We start from the raw sequence: 20,820 nt of genomic DNA on the forward strand, positions 1-20,820 counted from the left end.
GGCCTGCGAGCTCATATTACGCCAGTACTTTTCCAGCTGCACTGGCTGCCAGTCCATTTCCGGGCCCGATTCAAAGTGCTGGTGTTAACATTCAAAGCCCTTAATGGCTTGGGGCCAGGTTACCTGAAGGATCGTCTCCTCCCATGTGTGCCTGCCCGGACCTTAAGATCATCAGCAGCAGCCCTTCTCCATGAGCCCCTGCCAAAGGAAGTGAGGCGGGTGGCTACTAGGAGGAGGGCTTTTTCTGCTGTGGCACCCCAGCTCTGGAATGAGCTCCCTAGTGAGGTTCGCCTGGTGCCTACATTGTATTCCTTTCGGCGCCAGGTGAAGACCTTTTTCTTTTCCCAGGCATTTTAGCATTTTAGCTTTCTAAATTTTTATCTTTGCTGTTTTAAATCTGTATTTTAAACTCCTGCACTGCTGCTAGGTTTTATTGTGGTTGTATTGTTATATTGTGGTTTTAATGTTCTGTATATTTTAAATATTTTTATTGTGTGTTGCTTGGATTTAATTTTTGTGAACCACCCAGAGAGCTTCGGCTATTGGGCGGTATAGAAATGAAATAAATAAAATAAATAAAAAACAATACTTTGGATGGGGGGAGCACACACTTTCCTTCCTTTTAGATGATAGGTGCACGTTTCACAACAGGAGCCACCTTAGAAGAGGCATTTCCTTGTGTGTGAGGGAGAGAGAAAAGGGGGTGGGTGGTGGGAGAACAGCACCTCTAAGATGGCATCTTTTACCTACAGTTCAGTCCCTGGTGTTTCCAGTGAAGAAGATCAGCGAAAAGGTTTGGAGAGCCACTGCCAGCCAGAGAAAACAATAAATTAGGTATAATGAGCTAAATAAATAAATAAATAAATAAATAAATAAATGAGCTAAATTAGGTGTTGGCAAGCTGTGGCCCTTAGCTTAATATCCCGCAGCCCTTGGCCAAATTTCAAGAGCCTTCTTGTGAGTGTTCAGACCTCCAGCAACAGTGACCTGTCCCAGGCACCCTACTAGGTGGGGTGACAGAAGGAGGGCAAGGGGCCCCACCCTACCCTGACACATTACCCCCAGCGGGATGCAGCCCTTGATAGAGAAAAGATTCCCCTGTCCTGGGACAAGCAGACCAATCATCTGATTCGATATAAAGAAGCCTTCCTTGTCGCAGCTGTCCAATTCGTTGGTTGTGCCTTTCTTAGTTGATTAAGATGTTTTTTAACCTATCAATCTAACCAACTGACAAAACATGGCGGCCTTTGTTAAAAACCGAGTAAATATTAGGACAAGGAAGGCAAGGAGGAAAGAAGTCGAAAGGATAACATAAAATACCAGGAGACGGGAATTTTCCCTGTTGCCCAGCTCCCCTAGAAATATTAGTTCCACAACTGATATTTGCCATGAGACAAGCGATCAGCACTTTTAATCCAGATTTGCAGACTTCAGCTACAACCAAATCCATACTTACCTGTGAGCAAGTTCCACTGAATAAGCCAGACTTACTTCTGGGTAAACATGCATGGCAGGGCGAGGCCACTTTTATGGGCCCTTGGGCACATTTGGCAATGGGAGAAACTCTTCTGGGTACCACCAAAAAATAACTGCCATGGGCAGTGTGGTTATTCACAAGTAACCTGCCCGAAAAACAGTACAAGGCAGAAGCTGGGGCTGAACCACAACACACTAAGCTCCTCTGAACCCAGTTTTCTGCGCCAATTTCACAGAAGGCAAATTTTTTCTCCACCTACCCCGCCCCTCAGCCAACTTATTACCCTCCCTCCCTCTCTCTCGCACACATACACCATGTATCCATCATACATGCATGGATACACACATGTCCTCTCTCCTCCTCCGCACTGCAAACACATGAAAAGCCACTTTTTCAGGATCCCTTAAAAAATCCCCCATAGCCTTTCTCTCCCCGCTGTCCTTCTTGCACACATACAACCCCCATCCATTCAGAACACACAAGTCCACAACCCTCCTCATCCAGCTTCCTTGACTACCCAGCTGGCTTATCACTGACCTTCCTGGCCACCCTCTGCTCTCTTTAGCCCTCCCCGCAGCTTACCAGACAGAAATGATATGAGTCCCTTTTTCTTTCCCCCCTTCTTTTTCTTGGTGCCTGGGTGTGCTGCAAAGAAAAGTATCAGCCTGCAGCCACCAGCCATTTTTCTTTCCTAAAAATTGCTCTGAGCCCTACATGGGGCCCAGAGGTATTCATGGGAAATGAAGATGGCAGTGGCTGGAGGTCTTCACTTCACTTTGAAGCAATCCTAGCTGCCGGTACAACTGGGGGGCGGGGGGGGGAGCGGGAGGGGTATGACACCTTGTAGGGCACCAAGAAAAGTGTCCGAGGGCATGCTGGTGTTCCCCTGGCATCACATTGCCTACCCCTGATGCCTAGGACTGTGTGCAAGTGCTCCAGAAAGGGGTAGTATCACTTCTATGCAACATATAGCTCTTCAGATACTGATGGTGCTACACGTTTAGCATCAAAACAGTCCCCTGCCCCACACTACTTCATGTCAGCGATGCACCTGAGGACAACAGTCCAATGGTCAACAGCGACGACCCGAAGATGTTAAGTACCAGTGCTCGATTGCAGGCAACGGGTCAAATTCTGGTACTGCCACACCGTTAACTGCCACCATCACAAGAGAGTTTGCCACTTCATTGGAAAGCTTCAACCTCTCATAAGTTCTTATCAGATTCATAACAACAAACCCCCGCTTACAGCTTGCTGTAGAAATACGGATACATGCTGAGATCAAGGCGAGTTTGCTCAGCAAAGGAAGGTTCTGGCCCTCCGCAATAGCCTTCTTGCAGAACGCAGGAAATGAAAGGTTCTTGGCAGCATTTTTAAGTTCAATCCATTCATCCAGCAGTCTTTCCTCACTGAAGCTCGATGGGAGAGCATATTCAAAATGTTTTGCCAAAGAAAGAATCTCAGCATCTCCAAAGTTGGCATCAAGGCTACCAGCAGGCCAAGATAAGGTATCAAACGCTTCCATGTTTTTTAATAATGGTGGGGATTTCTCTGTGTCAAATCTCTGATGTAGGTATTCTGCCCCAGTCAGAATAATTTTTGCTCTGTCAACTTGGAATCGGAACTCTCCCATCTCGACCACATCTAAGGAGACGCCATGAAAACATCCGTCCTTTACGTTTGCATCAAACTCTTCTTCCTTTGGTCCTGGCTGTTGAAGAAGGTTTTGCAACCCAAGATACGTGCTTTCTAGAGTGGCGCTCACCTGCCCAAGCAACACGTGTTCTTTCTGAAACACTTCTGAGAGGGGCTTGTAAACATGAAGAAAATCTATCAAGAAGTGGGAGAATTTCACAAAATGGAAACTCCTTGTGAATGTCAACATCCCTTTGGCTTTTTGTCCCTCGTGGCCACTGGATTTCGACAGGCGCTCAAGATGGCGAACGACCGCAGGCAAGTTTTCAAGAAGGGCACTCAGGGTTTGTCTCTTGCTTACAACCCACCTCACACTATTCGATTCCATCAATTTAACCACCTTCTGGCCTAGACCACAAGCCACAGCCTGCAGCTCTCTCAGCCTTTCGGGAGAGGACTGGTAAAATTTGAACATTGCCCTTATGTGCTTTTCACAGTTCTTCACAAAATCAGCATCCCTGCAGCAGGCGTCAATGACTGCATATTGTAATTTGTGGGTAATGCAATGAGCCGGCGACAACTGAGGGATCATCTCTTGGAATTTTGCAATGAGCCCGCTTTTGCATTCCACTATATTGGCTGCACCGCCCATTCCTAGACCCACCACCCACCCCGGCTTTCGAAATGGGATTTGCAATTCATCCAAGGCCGAAATGGTTGTGGTGAAACAGGCGTCGGCTATTTCGCTAGGCAGTGATGCCAAGCAGATATAGGATTCCTTCACTTCCGATGCTTTTATATACCTGATGTAAATTGCGACACATGGCTGATCTGAGGAATCCATGAAGCCATCCAAGAGAATACTTATGCAGGGCGACTGGCGTATGTCACTGAGTATTTCCTTCCTCAGCGTGTCCGCAATGCACTTGATGAAAAGAGTGCATGCCACTCTGTTTCTGTACCTTGGGATTATAGGGGCTCCCATGACCTGCAAGAGATCCAATGCCTTTTCATAATCGTTCAATGGTTTTGAATGGTACGCGATGTCGTAAGCCGCGCTGAAAAGGTGCTCCATATTTTTCAGCACGTAGCTGGACATCTTCGTCATGCGCTCAGCCACAGGGGCGCCATCAGGGTCTTCCTTAGCTGTCAGTGCACGGACACAAAGGTTATGGGCGTTGCTCTTGTCGTGGTGTTTGAGAGTCTCCACTTTGAACGGTCCAGTGTATCCCGTCACGAGCTTGGACACAGGACCGTGAGTGGGTGGCTTTTCCTTGCAGACAATACAGTACAGAGTGGTCTGCCCTTTGTCTGCCTCCAGCCACGGAAACTGAGAAAACCACGACTTCTGAATTGATCGGGGGCCCAAAGTCTTTTTTAGTGCTCCTGCTACACCTGGTTCTTTTCCACAGCCATCTTGATATAGGTTTGGAGACCATGCTTCTATTGGGGAATACAGGGAAAGAGAGTAGTCGTCCATCAGATCTCGTTCATCTGGGTCTTCCACCATTTCAACCTTGATTATCCCTGTTGAGATAAATTTAGCTTACTTGCATGCCACTTGTACATAGTCTACTGTGCCCAAGGCAGCTCATGATAAACCTCCACTTAACAAAAGGTAACTTCAAAATTTGTTGCAAAATGTAACAAATTCAACCAGAGGCTAGGCTGGTGGGTACATGAGACAGGGCCTTCTCTGTATTGGGCAGGGGGTTGGATGGCCTTGTAGGCCCCTTCCAACCCTACTATTCTATGATTCTATGGAGCAGCACTCCAACTATGCAACTCCCTTCCAAGGGAGATCAGATTGATCCATCCCTACTGAGTTTTAGCCGGGCAGTAAAAACTGCACTGTTTAACCAGGACTTTTAGTATTGTTCTGGGTTGTTTTAAATAACAAGCCAATCCCTGCTAATGGTAATCTTGCTACACACCAAGGGGCCACAGCAGCCTGGCTTAAACACAATTCAGGATCTTTGGTGGTGGCAGTGGGGGGTGTCTTTTCACCAGGCTTTGTGGTTGACAGCTGGCTCCCTTCACTGTCCTCCAAAGGAGACTAGAAATGGCAGCCAGAGACCTATGCTGGGGAGTGGCAACGAGGTTAAGTCCTCTTCCCCAGCCTCCCAGGTGTTCTGGCTGTTACCGCCAGTCTTGCTGCACTCCAAGGGCAAAAGCTGCTGGCCTCAAATACAGTTCAGGATCTTGGGAATATTAGAGTAATGGGACTGGGTGTTTTGAGTGGTGTGTGCATGTATTCTGCCATTTGGCTCTTTTTGTCTTGCCACTGCTCATTCCTAGTCACAGCAACTGTTTTAACTAATAATTATTTTTTAGGCCACCTTTAAGGTTAGAACCCTCTTAATGCCACTGGACAGAATGCCCACAAAGCCTGCTGAGGTAAATTTTCAAGCATTTGTGACCTCCTATACTGCAGGTGGTGACTGTTCCTGCCAGGAGCTGGCGTCTCTGGGGCTGGAACCCAAGCAGATGCGAAGGCCCTGGCTACCAAGAAAGGCCTGAGGAGCTGTACTACTTCCTCACCTCTCTCTGAAGGGCTCCCAGTCTAGGAGGTCCCCAAGTCAGGCCGGCCCCAATCCTAGAATACTGTGGTCATCTTGCTGTCACTGTGAGCCAGGACCTCTTTGAACCAAAGTTCACTTGAACCTCCCTCTCATCTTCCCTTTCCCCCCCCTAGCAACCATCTCCTTCACCAGACACTTACATCTAGGCCTTCTCAACTACCATCATTACCAGGGCCACAACAACCTAGAAGGACGCACTGTTGATCCCTGACCCCTTGTCCCACCACTGCTCCTTGCTACCACTGCCACTTGCCCACTTTCATGCACAGGCAAGCAGTGATATTCACTTTTTTCACTGTACCTGCTTCCCTGCCAACTTTCTGGGAAGCGGGCAGACAACTCTGAGGATAAAGAGCAGCCACTGCTACAGATGGCAGAGAGGCCAAGGAGGAGAAGGGCCTACTAGCGAGGAGGGAAGAAATTGAGGGCATCATGCTGTGTCCCCACCTCAAAACTTGGAACCAGTCCTGATAATTACCTCAGCATGAAAACAGCTGCCACACAGAACCAACTGTCTCAGCCTAACTGCCTGCCTCAGACCTACATCAGAGCTCACCTGGTGTCAAGTTGTGTGCTTTTGGGCACCAGCTGAAGACCTTATTTTCCCAGGAATTTTGCTCTTTTTGTTTCCATTGGTTTAAATCCGTTACTGTATTTTACGTCTTTGCACTGCTGCTAGGTTTTATTTTGGCTTTTATTTTTATTTTATACTGCAGTTTTAAACTTTTATTCTGTATTTTAGCATGTTGTATTTTAGGGTTTTAGTTGTCGTGAACTGCCCAGAGAGCTTCAGCTATTGGGCAGTATAGAAATGTAATAAATAAATACATATTGACTGTTAGCTAGGCTACTGACACAGCAAAAGCCCAGTCGCTCTGTGACACTCACCTCCAAGATAGCTTGGCTGAGGCATTGCAACTCCTGGCGTTTGGTCATCTGAGAGCATAGAAACAGTGTATTTTTTAAAAAAAACCTTAACAGGGAGGGAAGACGGAGCTTTACAGACTCAGACATGCTTTTAAAGCAAGGTGTTGAATCTCTGGCCCACATGGGGTCCCAATCCAGCCTTCTGGGGTTTGCCAGATGGTCACCCCACTTCCCCTGGCCTCAAGTCAGCAGAATTAAAAATGAACTCCAAGCAGTGTAAAAGCAATATTCAGAGGATTAAAAAGCCCAGGAAAATAAAAAAAAAGTCTTTGTCTGGTGCTGACATTACATCCAGATAGAGGTACCAGGTGAGCCTCCCTGGGGTGGGAGGCTCACAGTCAGGGGGCCACCGCTTAGTAGGCTAGAGGCGGGGAAGCTGCATGCAGCCCTCTGGGTGGTGCAGCCCCACGCTTGCTCTCCGGACCACCCCTCTGGCAATTGCTCCCTCTCCTGCTGTGTGAGTGCACAAGAGAGAGAAAGAGAGCTGTTACATAGCGAGCCTGGGGGTGGGAAGCCTTGTAGTGACCCACAGATTGCTGGGGGCGGGGGAGCTTGTGAGGAAGAAAAAAGAGGCCGGGGGGGAAATGGATGGGGCTCAAAATGGATGGAAAGATTGCGGGGGGGGGGGGACACACTCAGGGGGGGTGCAATCCAAAGTTAGGTTTGGCTCCGTCCACCATTGGTTGTGGCCCTCCATTATAGACTTTTCCAGGAGGTAAACAGCCCTTCATAGAAAAAACGGTTCCCCACCCCTGGAGTAGAACCTTTCCCCTGAAACCACCCACTGCACCTCAGATGGTGGGGGCTCCCAAAGAAGTCTAACTCTCGCAGGGGATAGAAGCCCTTACCTGGAGACTCTTGTTCTCCTGGCTGGTCCTGGTGAAAAGCCCATTCTTTACAGGAAATGGCCTCGTGGGTTAACTGGCAGCTTGGGGCAAGGTGTTCTGCAGGGAAGCAACATGTGTATACTTAGAACGATCGTAGAAATGGGATTGGGTGTAATGGCTGCTGGCCCAGGATTCCTTCCTGGCCAGATCTACACCTCATGTCATATCAATACGATCCGATCATGGTAACGCTATATCCCGCTTGTGCATTTCTACCTTGTAGCGCACACAATGACATCTGTTGCAGTATTTTGAATAATATGGATTAAAAAGTGGGAAATAACAGTGGAAAAGCAGTATATGGAATGTGTAATGTGCCCCAATAGTTATCCATGCATTTCAATACTGATAAAAAGCACTAGTGTAGATCTAGCCCTGGATCACTGCCTTGTTGTGGCGAAGGGGCTTGCGTAACTCAGTGAAGCCATAAGCTATGCCGTGCAGGGCCACCCAAGACGGACAGGTCATGGCAGAGAGTTCTGACAAAATGTGGTCCACTGCAGAAGGAAATGGCAACCCACTCCAGTATTCTTGCCAAGAAAACCCCATGGAACGTATCACAAGGCTAAAAGATATGACACCGGAAGATGAGCCCCTCAGGTCGGAAGGTGTCCAATATACTACTGTGGAAGAGCAGAGGGTATTTCCAAGTAGCGCCAGAAAGAGTGAAGTAGCTGGGCCAAAGCTGAAAGAACACTCAGCTGTGGGTGTGTCTGGTGGTGAAAAGAAAGCCCGATGCTGTAAAGAACAATATTGTTTAGGAACTGGAATGTCAGATCAATGAATCAAGGTAAGCTGGAGGTGGTCAAACATGAGATGGCAAGACTGAACATCGACATCTTGGGAATCAGCGAACTCAAATGGACAGGCATGGGCGAATTTCATTCAGGTGACCATCGTATCTACTACTGTGGGCAAGAATCCCTTAGAAGAAATGGAGTAGCATTCATAGTCAACAAAAGGGTGGGAAAAGCAGTACTGCGGTATAATCTCAAAAACGATAGAATGATCTCAGTACGAATCCAAAGCAAACCATTCAACATCACAGTAATTCAAGTCTATGACCCAACCACTGAGGCCGAAGAAGCTGAGGTTGATCAGTTCTATGAAGACCTACAACACTTTCTAGAACTAACACCAAAAAAAGATGTCCTCTTCATCATAGGCGATTGGAATGCTAAAGTAGGAAGTCAAGAAATCACCGGGATAACAGGTAAACATGGCCTTGGTGTACAAAATGAAGCAGGACAAAGGCTAATAGAGTTTTGCCAAGAGAACACGCTGATCATAGCAAACACTATTTTCCAACAGCACAAGAGGAGACTCTACACATGGACATCACCAGATGGTCAATATTGAAATCAGATTGATTATGTACTTTGCAGCCAAAGATGGAGAAGCTCCATACAGTCAGTAAAAACAAGACCTGTGGCTTTGACCATGAGCTGCTTCTTGTTGCAAAATTTCGGCATAAGTTGAAGAACGTAGGGAAAACCACTAAACCTTTCAGGTATGACCTAAATCATATCCCTTATGAATATACAGTGGAGGTGACAAACAGATTTAAGGGATTAGACCTGATAGAGTGCCTGAGGAACTATGGACGGAGGTCCGTAACATTGTTCAGGAGGCAGCAACTCAATCCATCCCAAAGAAAAAGACATGCAAGAAAGCAAAGTGGCTGTCTGATGAGGCTTTACAAGTAGCTGACAAAAGAAGGGAAGCGAAAAGCAAAGGAGAAAGGGGAAGATATACCCAACTGAATGCAGAGTTCCAGAGAATAGCAAGGAGAGACAAGAAGGCCTTCTTAAATGAATAATGCAAAGAAATCGAGGAAAACAACAGAATGGGAAAGACTATAGATCTTTTCAAGAAAATCAGAGATCTCAAGGGAACGTTTTGTGCAAGGACGGGCATGATAAAGGACAAAGAAGGCAGGGACCTAACAGAAGCAGATGAGATTCAGAAGAGGTGGAAAGAATACACAGAAGAACTATACGGGAAAGATCTGAATGTCCCTGATAGCCATGAGAGTGCGGTCACTGAACTTGAGCCGGACATCCTCGAGAGTGAAGTCAAGTGGGCCTTAGGAAGCATTACTAACAACAAAGCTAGCGGAGATGACAGTATTCCAGCTGAGCTATTTAAAATCCTAAAAGATAATGCTGTTAAAGTGCTGCACTCAATATGCCAACAAATTTGGAACACTCAACGGTGGCCACAAGACTGGAAAAGGTCAGTTCACATTCCAATTCCAAAGAAGGGCAATGCCAAAGAGCGTTCAAACTACCGTACAATTGCGCTCATTTCACATGCCAGCAAGGTTACGCTCAAAATCCTACAAGCTAGGCTTCAGCAGCATGTGAACCGAGAATTACCGTAAGTACGAGCTGTTTCGAAGAGGCAGAGGAACTAGAGATCAAATCGCCAACATTTGCTGGATCATGGAGAAAGCAAGAGAATTCCAGAAAAACGTCTATTTCTGCTTCATTGACTACGCTAAAGCCTTTGATTGTGTGGATCACAACAAACTCTGGCAAATTCTTAAAGAGGTGGGAGTAGCAGACCACCTTATCTGTCTCCTGACAAACCTGTACGAGGGACAAGAAGCAACAGTAAGAACCAGACATGGAACAACCGATTGGTTCAAAATTGGGAAAGGAGTATGACAAGGCTATGTATTGTCGCCCTGCTTATTTAATTTATACGCAGAGTACATAATGAGAAACGCCAGGCTGGATGAATCACAGCTTGGAATTAAGATTGCTGGGAGAATTATCAACAACCTCAGATACGCAGACGATACCACCCTAATGGCAGAAAGCGAAGAAGATCTAAAGAGCCTCTTGTTGAGGGTGAAAGTGGAGAATACAAAAGCTGGTTTAAAACTCAACATTAAAAAAACTAAGATCACGGCAACTGGCCCCATCACTTCCTGGCATATAGAAAGGGAAGAAATTGAAGCAGTGACAGATTTTATTTTCTTGGGCTCCAAGATCACCGCAGACGGTGAGTGTAGCCATGAAATTAAAAGACGCTTGCTCCTTGGGAGGAAAGCTATGGCAAACCTAGACAGCATAGTAAGAAGCAGAGACATCACCTTGCCAACAAAGGTTCATATAATCAAAGCTATGGTTTTCCCAGTAACAACGTATGGCTGTGAGAGTGGGACTGTAAGGAAGGCTGAGCGCCGAAGAATTGATGCCTTCGAACTGTGGTGCTGGAGAAGACTCTTACGAGTCCCCTGGTCAGCAAGGAGGTCAAATCAGTCCATACTAAAGGAAATCAACCCTGAGTGCTCATTGGAAGGACGGATACTGAAGCTGAAGCTCAAATATTTTGGCCACCTAATGCGAAGAGAAAACTCCCTGGAAAAGACCCTGATGCTGGGAAAGACTGAAGGCAAAAGAAGAAGGGGGCGGCAGAGGATGAGATGGCTAGATAGCATCACCGATACAATGAATATGAAACTGAGCACACTCCGGGAGAGAGCGCAGGACAGGAAGGCCTGGCGTGCTATGGTCCATGGGGTCACGAAGAGTCAGACACGACTGAATGACTGAACAACAACAACAACAAGATCTGCCCTAGAGATGCTAGGGACTGGTCCTTCTGCATGTAAATCAAGTATTCTGCCACTGAGCTACGGCCCCTCCCCTGATCCTGATAGACTTGTTGTTATATTAGGTATGCAATTTATTTCTGTGGTTTTACTGTAAGACACTTTGAGTATGGTTTTCATAGAAAAGTGGGGTATAAAAATGAAATAAACTAAAAACCCTATCAAATTCCTTACAGCATGTACAGATCCAGCTGCACAATTGGCTGGATCGCAGCTTTTACCTCTAGAATAGTGAGCTGGTGTAGCATAGTGGCTAAGAGACTGAGCTACCAATCGGGAAGTCCCCGGTTCGAATCTCACATCTTGCCATGAACTCACTAGGGGGCCTGACACAAGCCACTCTCTCCCAGCCTCAGACCCCCCCCGGCCTCAGACCCCCCTCCCCACCTGAAATACATGAGATGGGGAGGCTAATAACACTGACTTACCTTATAGGGTTGTTGTAAGGATTGTAACTAGATAATGCACATGAAGCAGCTTTGAACACTTGAAGGAAAGGAAAGGTTCCTCCTGTGCAAGCACCGAGTCATTGCTGACTCCTAGAGGGACGCCGCTTGCGCTGGCGTTTTCATGGCAGACTATGGCGGGGTGGTTTGCCATTGCCTTCCCGAGTGGTGGCTACCTTTCCCCCAGCAAGCTGGGTACTCATTTTACTGACCTCGGAAGGATGGAAGGCTGAGTCGACCTGAGCCGGCTACCTGGGACCCAGCTTCTGCTGGGATCGAACTCAGGTCGTGGGGAGAGTTTCGGTTGCAATACTGCCGCCTACCACTCTGCGCCACACGAGTCTCATCTATGCAAATGTTAAGTGTTATTATTAGGGATGACTGCAGCAGCCTCACTCACAGGGATGGGACAGCTCTAACAATCAGCAGCTAAGGACTGATGATATTCAAACACACACACACACACACACACACACCCCTTTCACTCTGGTCAGTTCTGCAGTGGAATCCTTGGATCCCCACTGTACTGTCACATCCTACCATGACCAAAAAAAAGAACACAGGGTGGAGCTATGCAAATAGAACCCAGGGCAGAGATAAGCGAGCTGAGTTCACAGTGGTTCCAATTGAGTTTGCTGGGGGAGGAAGTAACTGGGCTTCAGCTGGGAAGAGTATTGGTACAGGGCAAAAGCTGGCCCCGTAAAAAAAATTGGGATGAAAAGGAGGCAGATTCAGCTCCAACCCCAGTAGTGCCCAAGTGCCCCCATTTACTTTCTGCCATATAAATAAATGGCTATGCTGGGCTATATAACCTATTATCCCCAGTCTGGCTGGGAGATAATGGGAGCTGTAGTCCAACACGCCTGGAAAGCACCAATTTGGGAAAGGCTACACAATTCATTTCATTCATTCATTTATTATATTTCTATACTGCCCCATAGCCAAAGCTCTCTGGGTGGTTCACAAAAATTAAAAATCATTAAAATACATTATATAAAATATAAAACCACTCACGTAATAACATAGAACAAATAACACACACAACAACAACATACATCTAAAACAAAAACAATCAGCCAGAGACAATCAAGAGACTCATTCCACACTGCCAAATGCCTAAGAGAAGAGGGCAGTTTTAACCTGGCGCAGAAAAGATGACAATGTTGGCACCAGGCAGACCTCGTCAGGGAGATTATTCCATAAATGCCACCACTGAGAAGGCCCTCTCCCTTGTTGCCACCCTCTGAGCCTCCCTCGCAGGCTCCCAGAGGAGGGCCTTAGATGCAGAGCAGAGTAGTGTACGGGTTTCATGCTGGGAGAGGCGTTCTGTCAGGTGCTGTAATCAGGGTTCCAAAACCAGCAGCCCGCCAGATATTGGAGTACTACAACTCCCCACATGGCCAATGGTGAGGGATGATGGGAGTTGTAACCCAACATCATCTGGAGGGCCACAGGTTCCCCATCCCTGCAGTAACCCCAACACTGGGTGTCTCAGCTTACACCAACATCTGTCTCACCATGGGCCAAAATGTGTCGCTGTATACAAAGCACATAGAGATCCATTGCATGCATGCATGCACACACCAGGATTCCCTGTAACATACAGGTCTACTCTCCACCTCCCCAACAACGAGTCTTTTGCAAGTTATGACATAATCTCATTTGCTCACTTAGGTGGGTCTTCTGATGCAAGGTGAGATTCTTCCTCAGCGCAAATCTTCGTCTGCACTCCGAGCACTCGTACGGTTTCTCCCCTGTGTGGGTCCTCATGTGTCCAATGAGAGCGTATTTGGAAGAGACGGTTTTCCCACAAAGAAGGCAAGTGGCTTTTTTCTTCACTGTCTTCTTGTCACAAACTGGAGAGAGACGGACAAAAAATTAGGTAATGTAAGAAGCTGCCTTATGCCAGGATGGATTAAGAGTTCAACTGGTCCTGCATTGTCCGAATACTCCAAATGGCAGCAGCCTATCGGGGTCTGAGACATAGTCCTTCCAAAAGAGCCAGTGTGATGATGTAGTGGTTTACGGCACAGTTCTATGCTTGTTTAGGCAGGTAAAAGTCCTACAACTCCCAGCGTTCCCCAGCCAGCCATGCTGGCTGGGGAATGCTGGGAGTTGTAAGACTTTTTTCTATATAAACAGGCATAGGATTATGCTCTAAAAGTGTCAGCCTCTCCTCCTTCCTCACCAGATATAGTCAGGGAGATTTCCAAAACTTCTAGACATTTTGTGGGGGGGGAGTGGTTTGCCTGAGTGCTCTATCACTGAGCTATGGGCCTGATCCCCTATAAGGCCTGTTTCACATATGCATATACTGGAGAGAGATCAAGAGCACACAACTCTCAAATACCACCAACACAACACACACACACAGAGGAAATGAAGACAGGGCGTTGCTGTGGGGAATGGAGGTAATCGACAATCTTGTTTATATCCATCCCTTTTGGGGGAAAGAAGAAGGGGTGTGTGGAAGACACGTGAGCGCTCCCATACTTGAGCGGTACAACGGGGAAGTGTTTAGCTTTTAGAGTAGCCTTGCCAAACCTGGTTCCCTCCAGATGTTTTGGACTACAACTCCCAACATTCCTGACCACTGCCCATGCTGGCTGGGACTGTGATGGGAGTTGAAGTACAAAATATTGGCTTTAGTCAGCTTCAGCCTCAGGCCAGGTTCAGCATCCATCCTGCTTCGGTATTTATTTATTTGTTTGTCTAATTGCATTTCTATACCACCCCATAGCCGAAGCTCTCCAGGCAGTTTAGAGAAGTTAAAACATTAAATACAATATAAAAAGTTTAAAAGCCATTTACAAAAAAGCACATAAAAGTACACAGACAATATACACAAACAACATATAACTAAAACCAACATTGAACTGTCAGTCATAACTAAAGACACATCCAGGACAGATTAAAACTCATCACGTGCTGCCAAATGCCTGGGAAAAGAGATAGGTCTTAACCTGGTGCCAAAAAGATAATAATGTTGGCGCCAGGTGGACCTCATCAGGGAGCTTGTTCCACAGATGGGGGACCACCACTGAGAAGCCCCTCTGCCTCATTGCTGACTTCCTCCCTTGGAGGAGGCACTCAGAGGAGGACCTTAGATGTTGACTGTAGTGTAAGGGTAGGTTTGTTTTGGGAGAGGCGTGCTGTCAGGTATTGTGGTCCCAAGCTGTGTAGGGCTTTATAGGTATTTGCAGTTGAGGGCCCTGGTCAAAATGGCCTTGATCTCCATTGTCAGAAACAAATACATCAAGTGCAGGGCTGAGTACAGATATTCTCAACTTTTCTGCAACCTTTCCATGGACAGCATGAACAGAACTTGTGGAACCCCTGTGGTCCACAGACCACTGTTTGAGAAACTCAGCTCTACACAGAGTGACAGTGGCAACACTGCTGGGCCATTTGCCAGACTCTAGCGAATGCCTGATCTTTTCACCCTCAAGAGTCTCTTTTTCTCAAATAAATGCAGCATCTCCCAGTTCAGGTGCTACATTCTCCACACAATTGGCGGAGGTATGGAGAGGAAGGAGGGCACAGACAAAACAAAGAGCTACTCCCAAACTCACTGCATGTAGACACAACGGGTAGATGTAGTGCAGGGATGCTGAACCTCTTTCAGCCCAAGGACTGAATTCTGTTTCAGAAAAGCTCTTTGTTGAGGGCTGTGTTCCAGTGGCGGGTGGAACCAAAGGCAAAAAGGACAGAGCCAAACGCAAAAGCAGCCAGGCCAAAAACAGCAGAATAGTTCAGCTTAAAGCTCCTCCGGCCAGTAACTAAGCCTTAGGAGAGGCCTTTCAACCTTTGAGAAGGGGGGAAAAAAACTGCACAAAAGCCAGAAACTACCAAATGGTCAGTGGATAGGGGAAAGGTGCATGGCCACCTGTGGAATCACAAAGCCCCCAGGAGGTCCAGATTTGGCCCATGGGTCTGTCAGGAATGAATCTGAACATGTGGAGATGTCTGACAGCTGAGATTCAGAATCAGAATGGGAACAGCCAGAACAGAGGGAGGCACCCTCCCTAATGAGCCCAGATATGGCGAGATTTTCTTCCCAAGACCTTGACACATTGATGGCTCAGCCTGAATGCCCCCTGCCTTTGAAGGCTGCTAAGATCCATCGCAGAGTGAAGCGGGGAACGGTAGGGGCAGGGCTCAGATGCTCTGCCAGGTTGGCCACTCGTGGAAGCCAACATAGGAGGGAGCCCCCCTAAGGGAGGGGCATCCCTGCAAAGCAAGTCTGGCCGAGAAGTTCATGCCCAGAACTGCTGGCAACTCCTCTAACTTCCACTTCATCTCCTCTACTGATATTCATAGATGTGTGGATTAGCTGGTTCTATGCAGTCTGAGAGTGTCCTAGAATCTGCATTTCTCACCTTTGATAGTTTTTTCTCCTAGATCTTGAACCCAAGGCTCTGCTCCTTGCTCAAGACAGAAGATCAACTCTGGTTTAGCAACTGGAAAGCCTGCTTGGAGGAGGACAAAAAACAGAAAAAGGGTCAGGAGGAAATAGGTAGCAGAAGATGACCACAGAATAAGGTATTGTATTCTAACTTGAATTCTCCCAAAAGCTTGGGAATAGAAGGGAAAATAAATTTGGCCAACTTGTGCCATAAGATTCTAGCCCAGGCATGGTCAACTTTGCAAAGCCTGGGAACCATTCTTGCTCCCACTGGTGCCCTCCGGGCCATACCCCACATACTCATGGGTGCTGAAAACTTGGAGGGGGGGTACAAACAAAAAACAAAATGCCGTCCGTAGCTGCTATGGAGTCCCAGAAGGATCAAAATTAATTTGCGAACAAGCTGGTTTTTACCCTTTTGGTATTCTGTAGCAGCTACAGACACCATTTTGGTTGCCAAAAGAATATATATTTTTTAAATTTCTTGGAGATTTCCCCTGAATTGGGGGGGGTGCACTGGGGGGCCGCATGGGCCGCATATTGCCCACCCCTGGTCTAGCCTTTTCACCCACTTGTCCCCAACTGCCAAACATTTGGTGGTTTCCCACCTCTAAACTCTTCCCTCATTGAATATAAGATTATAAACTCCTGCGGGTAAGAACTAGTAGACATGGTGGGTGCAGACAAGGAGAAAAGCTCTCAGATTCTTAGGAGAAAAGCTCAAATAATCAAGATTTGGTGATCCATATTGTGTCTAGCCTAGATTAATTAAGCAGCCATTTCTTGGAATTGTATAACATCTCTATCACACACCCTAAGGACCAGAGATGCACATCCCCTATTTAAACAAAATGCTGCCTGAAGACACACAGGGCACTTCAGAGATTCCCAGTTCCTACAATCTGGGAAATAGTTCTTTACCCAGGGAGGCCATATTCTCATAATTCTCCTGCATGACCATCTTATACAAGGCTTTTTGCTCTGTATCCAGCAAATCCCACTGGCCCTTTGTGAAATACACAGCCACATCTTCAAAGGTCACCAGCCGCTGGAAAAGAAAGAACAAGCAAGCAAAGGTGAGTCTCAGCTACACTAAAACACACACACACACTTCTGAATAGAGGAAGGAAAATAATCCTGCTCACTAAGAAATATTATCCTGAAGCCTGGAGAAGATGCGACCTGGTCTCCACATGCAGCAGGGTGAGGTGGGAGAACTCAAAGGTGGCAAAATCACCTGCATCCCTTCAAACTGCAGGAGAGGGGGAAGGGATGCAATACACTAAAAACTGCATGCAACATAAAAAAAACAGCTACACACCAGGTAAAAGGCTGGGCTAACACCTTTTTAAACCCTACTGTGCTAGCTGACTATTTGGTGGGAATTTTGTTTACATGGGGGAGCATTAAAAAACGTGTTTCCCACTGTAGTCTGACATGGTACAGGCCATTTTCAAGGTTCTTCCACATCATTCTATTACATGCAGACCCCCTGCATTGAGCAGAGGGCTGGACTCGATGGTCTTATAGGCCCTTCCAACCCCACTATTCTATGATTCTAAGCCTAAATGTCTATAGCAGGGGTGGGCAGAAATAGATCTCCAGATGTTTTGGACTTCAACTCCCAGCATTCCTGGCCACTGGCCTTGCTGCCAGGGACTTCTGGGAGTTAGAAGTCCAAAACACCTGGAGATCTACCTCCTGCCCACCCCTGCTATATAGGATTCAAGCTCTTGTTACACAAGTTGCTTCAGGGCAGGGAACCTCTGGCCGGCAGGCCTAAACTGGCCTATGGAGGTTCCCCATCCAGCCTGTGGAGGCTTCAGCTCCCTCCCCAGGCCTCACCCACTCCCCTCCCCAAGCCCCACCTGCTGGCCTGGAGGCTACCAGGGGCTTGGGGAGGAGGCAGGGAGAGGAATCTCCTTGTTATCTCCAATTTGTGATCACAGATAACAGGGGGATTCCCTTTCATGCCACTCCCCCACCTCCTTCTTCATGGGGAAGGGGAAGGACAAGCAAAGGTGGGTTGAGCACTCCGCCAGTGTTTGCAGGAGCTCGACCGGCTGAGTCCCTTCCCTTCGTGTGCGCACAGACACACACACCAATCTACAGCTCACTAAATTTCTGCTGCCCGTTTGCTACACAAACAAATAGGAAGGGGAAGTGAGCGAAATGACACTGATGGGTGCTTGCGGCTGTGACTTTTTAAAGTGTACATTTCATTAGGAGAAGCAATTACAATGCAGGCTGATTGAAGAGGGTCTTGCACAAGCTCTAGCACACAAAAGGAAGTATTGTCCATTCAGGATGTCAGGAAAATTACCTGTTCTTTCTAATTTTTTATTATCCTAAAAAAAAAAAAAAGTGCTGGGGTAATGATGGGTGACAGCTAGTACCACTGATTAAAAGCAGATTATAAAAATTTGCTTTCTGTTGCTCCAGAGGGTAGGACCCAAACCAGTGTGGTAGGACCCAACAACAAGAAAAAAGATCTCGACTAAACATTACAAAGAATGTCCTGGTGGTACAAGCTGTCCTGACAATGAAACAGACTCCCTTGGAAGATGGTGGGCTCCCTCCCCTTCATTAGAGGTTTTAAAGCAGAGGCTGTATGGTCACCTCTCAGGGACGCCGTAGCAGTGGATTTCCTGCACCAGCAGAATGGGTGGGGTGGACCAGATGACCTCTGAGATCCCTTCCAAGTCTGTGATTCCATCAAAAGAGTTTTCAAAGTTTCCTGGTCAAATAAGGGGAAGGGGTTTGGAGTTCCTCCCCTAAAACCAAAGGCAGTTCCATGACAGACCGCACCTGGGCAGACTCGAGTGGAGAAAGATCCCTCATCCAAGAAAGATGTGTTGACCTTGACTGAGACATGGGCCACCTTTCAGAGCCTATGTAGACAGGAGACAAAACAGAGAAAAAGATTTCAGTGTAGTTGATCCCACCCCTGAAGCTGCATCTTCTTTCAAGATATCTGAAGCTGATTGGAATGAAATCTGGGGAGGGGGTGGGAAAGAGAAGAGCATCATCATCATACTGGGGATACATTAGCAAGATATGAAAAGTGGAAAGACCTGAAGAGGGGAAAAGATGGAACTATCTCAGGGAAAAATTGATCCCCCCACCCCAATTTTGGCAGGTGGTACAAAAACAGAAGACATGTACTAAATGCTGGGCCAGATAAATCTTTTCACTAATCCAGCAGGGCTCTTCTTATGTTTGAAAATGACAGAAGTCTAAAGGAGCATTTGCTTTGCAATCCCTGCAGGTGCCTAGGAGGGATGGAAAACGTGTCACCTTCCAGATGTTGTTAGACCACAACTCCCATCACCCCTAGCCAGCATAGCCAATGGGGAGTGATGATGGGACTTGCCGTCCAGCAACACCTGATGGGCAGCATGTTCTTCTCCCCTGGCCGAATGTACACTGCTAATAGGAAAAAAAGCATTCCAGCGTTTCAAAAGATAAGCTTCCATCTTCAAACAGCCAAATGATTCAAAAAAGGTTTTGTTCTCCAGAAACAAAGAGCTTCACAACAACCCTATGAAGCAAATGAAGCGTTATACTCTCTTTTAAAATAGTAATAGTAGTAGTAGCAGCAGCAAGCAATAATAATAATAATAATAATAATGAGGTTTTGCATGCAGCACATTTGGAAAGATCTACAAGGGAGAGGCTGGGGCAGGGAGGCAACCAGAAGGAATGGAGAGAAATGCAAGAAGTAGGAGAGAGAAAGGCTGGTATCTTACCCAGGAATTCTCAGAATGTCCACCCTTCGGAACTGCTCTCCTCTTTCCCTATACATGCAACGGGCACCAAATAGATCAGTCATCCCCACCAAGCCTTCCCCAACCGGGCGCCCTCCGGATGTGTTGGACTGCGCCTCCCATCATCCCCAGCCTGCGTCCTGGGGATGATGGGAGTTGTGGACAAACACGTCCAGAGGGCGCCCGGTTGGGGAAGGCTACCCCAAGCAATACCCCCCTCTCTCCATCCAGTTGCCCTCCTGCTTCGCCCCTTATCTTTTCCTCTTCTCCACATTTCCTGCCCCTGCTAGCAGACGAAAGGGCAAAACGCAGCCACCGCCGCTTTCACCAGCCTCGCCCCCGAGAGCCAAAAAGGCGACTTAGGTGAGAGGGTTAACTAAACTCAACGCTCTTCTGTGCTCCGTCTCCCCCGCCCCAGCTGCCCGCGAACAAAACAGACAGAAACCTCCTCATCACGCGTTCCTACGGGGTCTCTCTTCTTGCCTGCAAAGCTGAAGTCCACATGTCGCTCCAGGTTGTTTTCTGCGGCCGTCGACGGGATCCCAGGAGTCTCCCCGCAAGAAGCAGGGGATCCCCCAGCCAAGAACTCTCCCCGCTTCTCCCCCGCGGCGGTCACCCGCTCCATGGTCTCGCTCCACATCCGATCCTCAGAGCCACACTAACACGCAGCGCTGCTATTGGCCACGGCGCACAAGGAGGGGACGGGGATGCTGGGAATCGTAGTCCCCGACTCCTTTTTGCTGCGGCGGCATTGGAGGCGACAAAGCAGCCAACCTGGTCCCGGGGAATTCCGGGAGTTGTAGTCACCCGCCGCGGCTCCACCCTTCTTTCCACTCATCCGATTCCGTTCCTTGCAAAGATGCTGCTGGTGGCAGCCCGTCGTTATAAACGTTGCCAAGCTGCAAAAGGAAGGGGCGGGCAAATCAATTCTTTCAGGCACGTGCTGGGCATGGAGAATGTGGGGAGTGAATCGGAGCGCTGCAGGAAGATAACATGGTCATCAAAGATCATGCGATGTATCGGCGAGAAAGGGCGGGATATAAATATAAATAAAACGGTTACGATCAGGTAA

At 47.5% G+C, this 20,820-nt stretch overlaps 1 protein-coding gene across 5 annotated transcripts; it reads right to left on the reverse strand.

The window, feature by feature from the left end:
• Window positions 1-1,385: 1,385 nt before the first annotated feature.
• Window positions 1,386-20,471, reverse strand: LOC146355553 (zinc finger protein 862-like). Of its 5 annotated transcripts, none has more exons than XM_084840979.1 (8): window positions 20,232-20,471; window positions 18,790-18,872; window positions 16,903-17,029; window positions 15,956-16,048; window positions 13,247-13,432; window positions 7,470-7,565; window positions 6,583-6,630; window positions 1,386-4,639 (listed from the first exon to the last, which is right to left on the reverse strand). In XM_084840979.1, the coding sequence occupies exons 1-8, from the start codon at window positions 20,386-20,388 to the stop codon at window positions 2,550-2,552; spliced, it is 2,880 nt and encodes a 959-aa protein (XP_084697105.1). In that variant the 5' UTR covers window positions 20,389-20,471; the 3' UTR covers window positions 1,386-2,549. The 5 variants fall into 5 exon arrangements, with proteins under 5 accessions (XP_084697105.1, XP_084697107.1, XP_084697108.1 ...); XM_084840980.1 differs by having other exon boundaries at window positions 1,392-4,639; window positions 15,956-16,045; XM_084840983.1 differs by having other exon boundaries at window positions 1,392-4,639; window positions 15,956-16,045; window positions 18,601-18,872; window positions 20,232-20,405.
• Window positions 20,472-20,820: the final 349 nt, after the last annotated feature.

This window comes from Heloderma suspectum, chromosome 2, assembly GCF_057233095.1.
Source record: "Heloderma suspectum isolate Gila_16-S chromosome 2, 16-S_ref, whole genome shotgun sequence".
NCBI lineage: Eukaryota > Metazoa > Chordata > Lepidosauria > Squamata > Helodermatidae > Heloderma > Heloderma suspectum.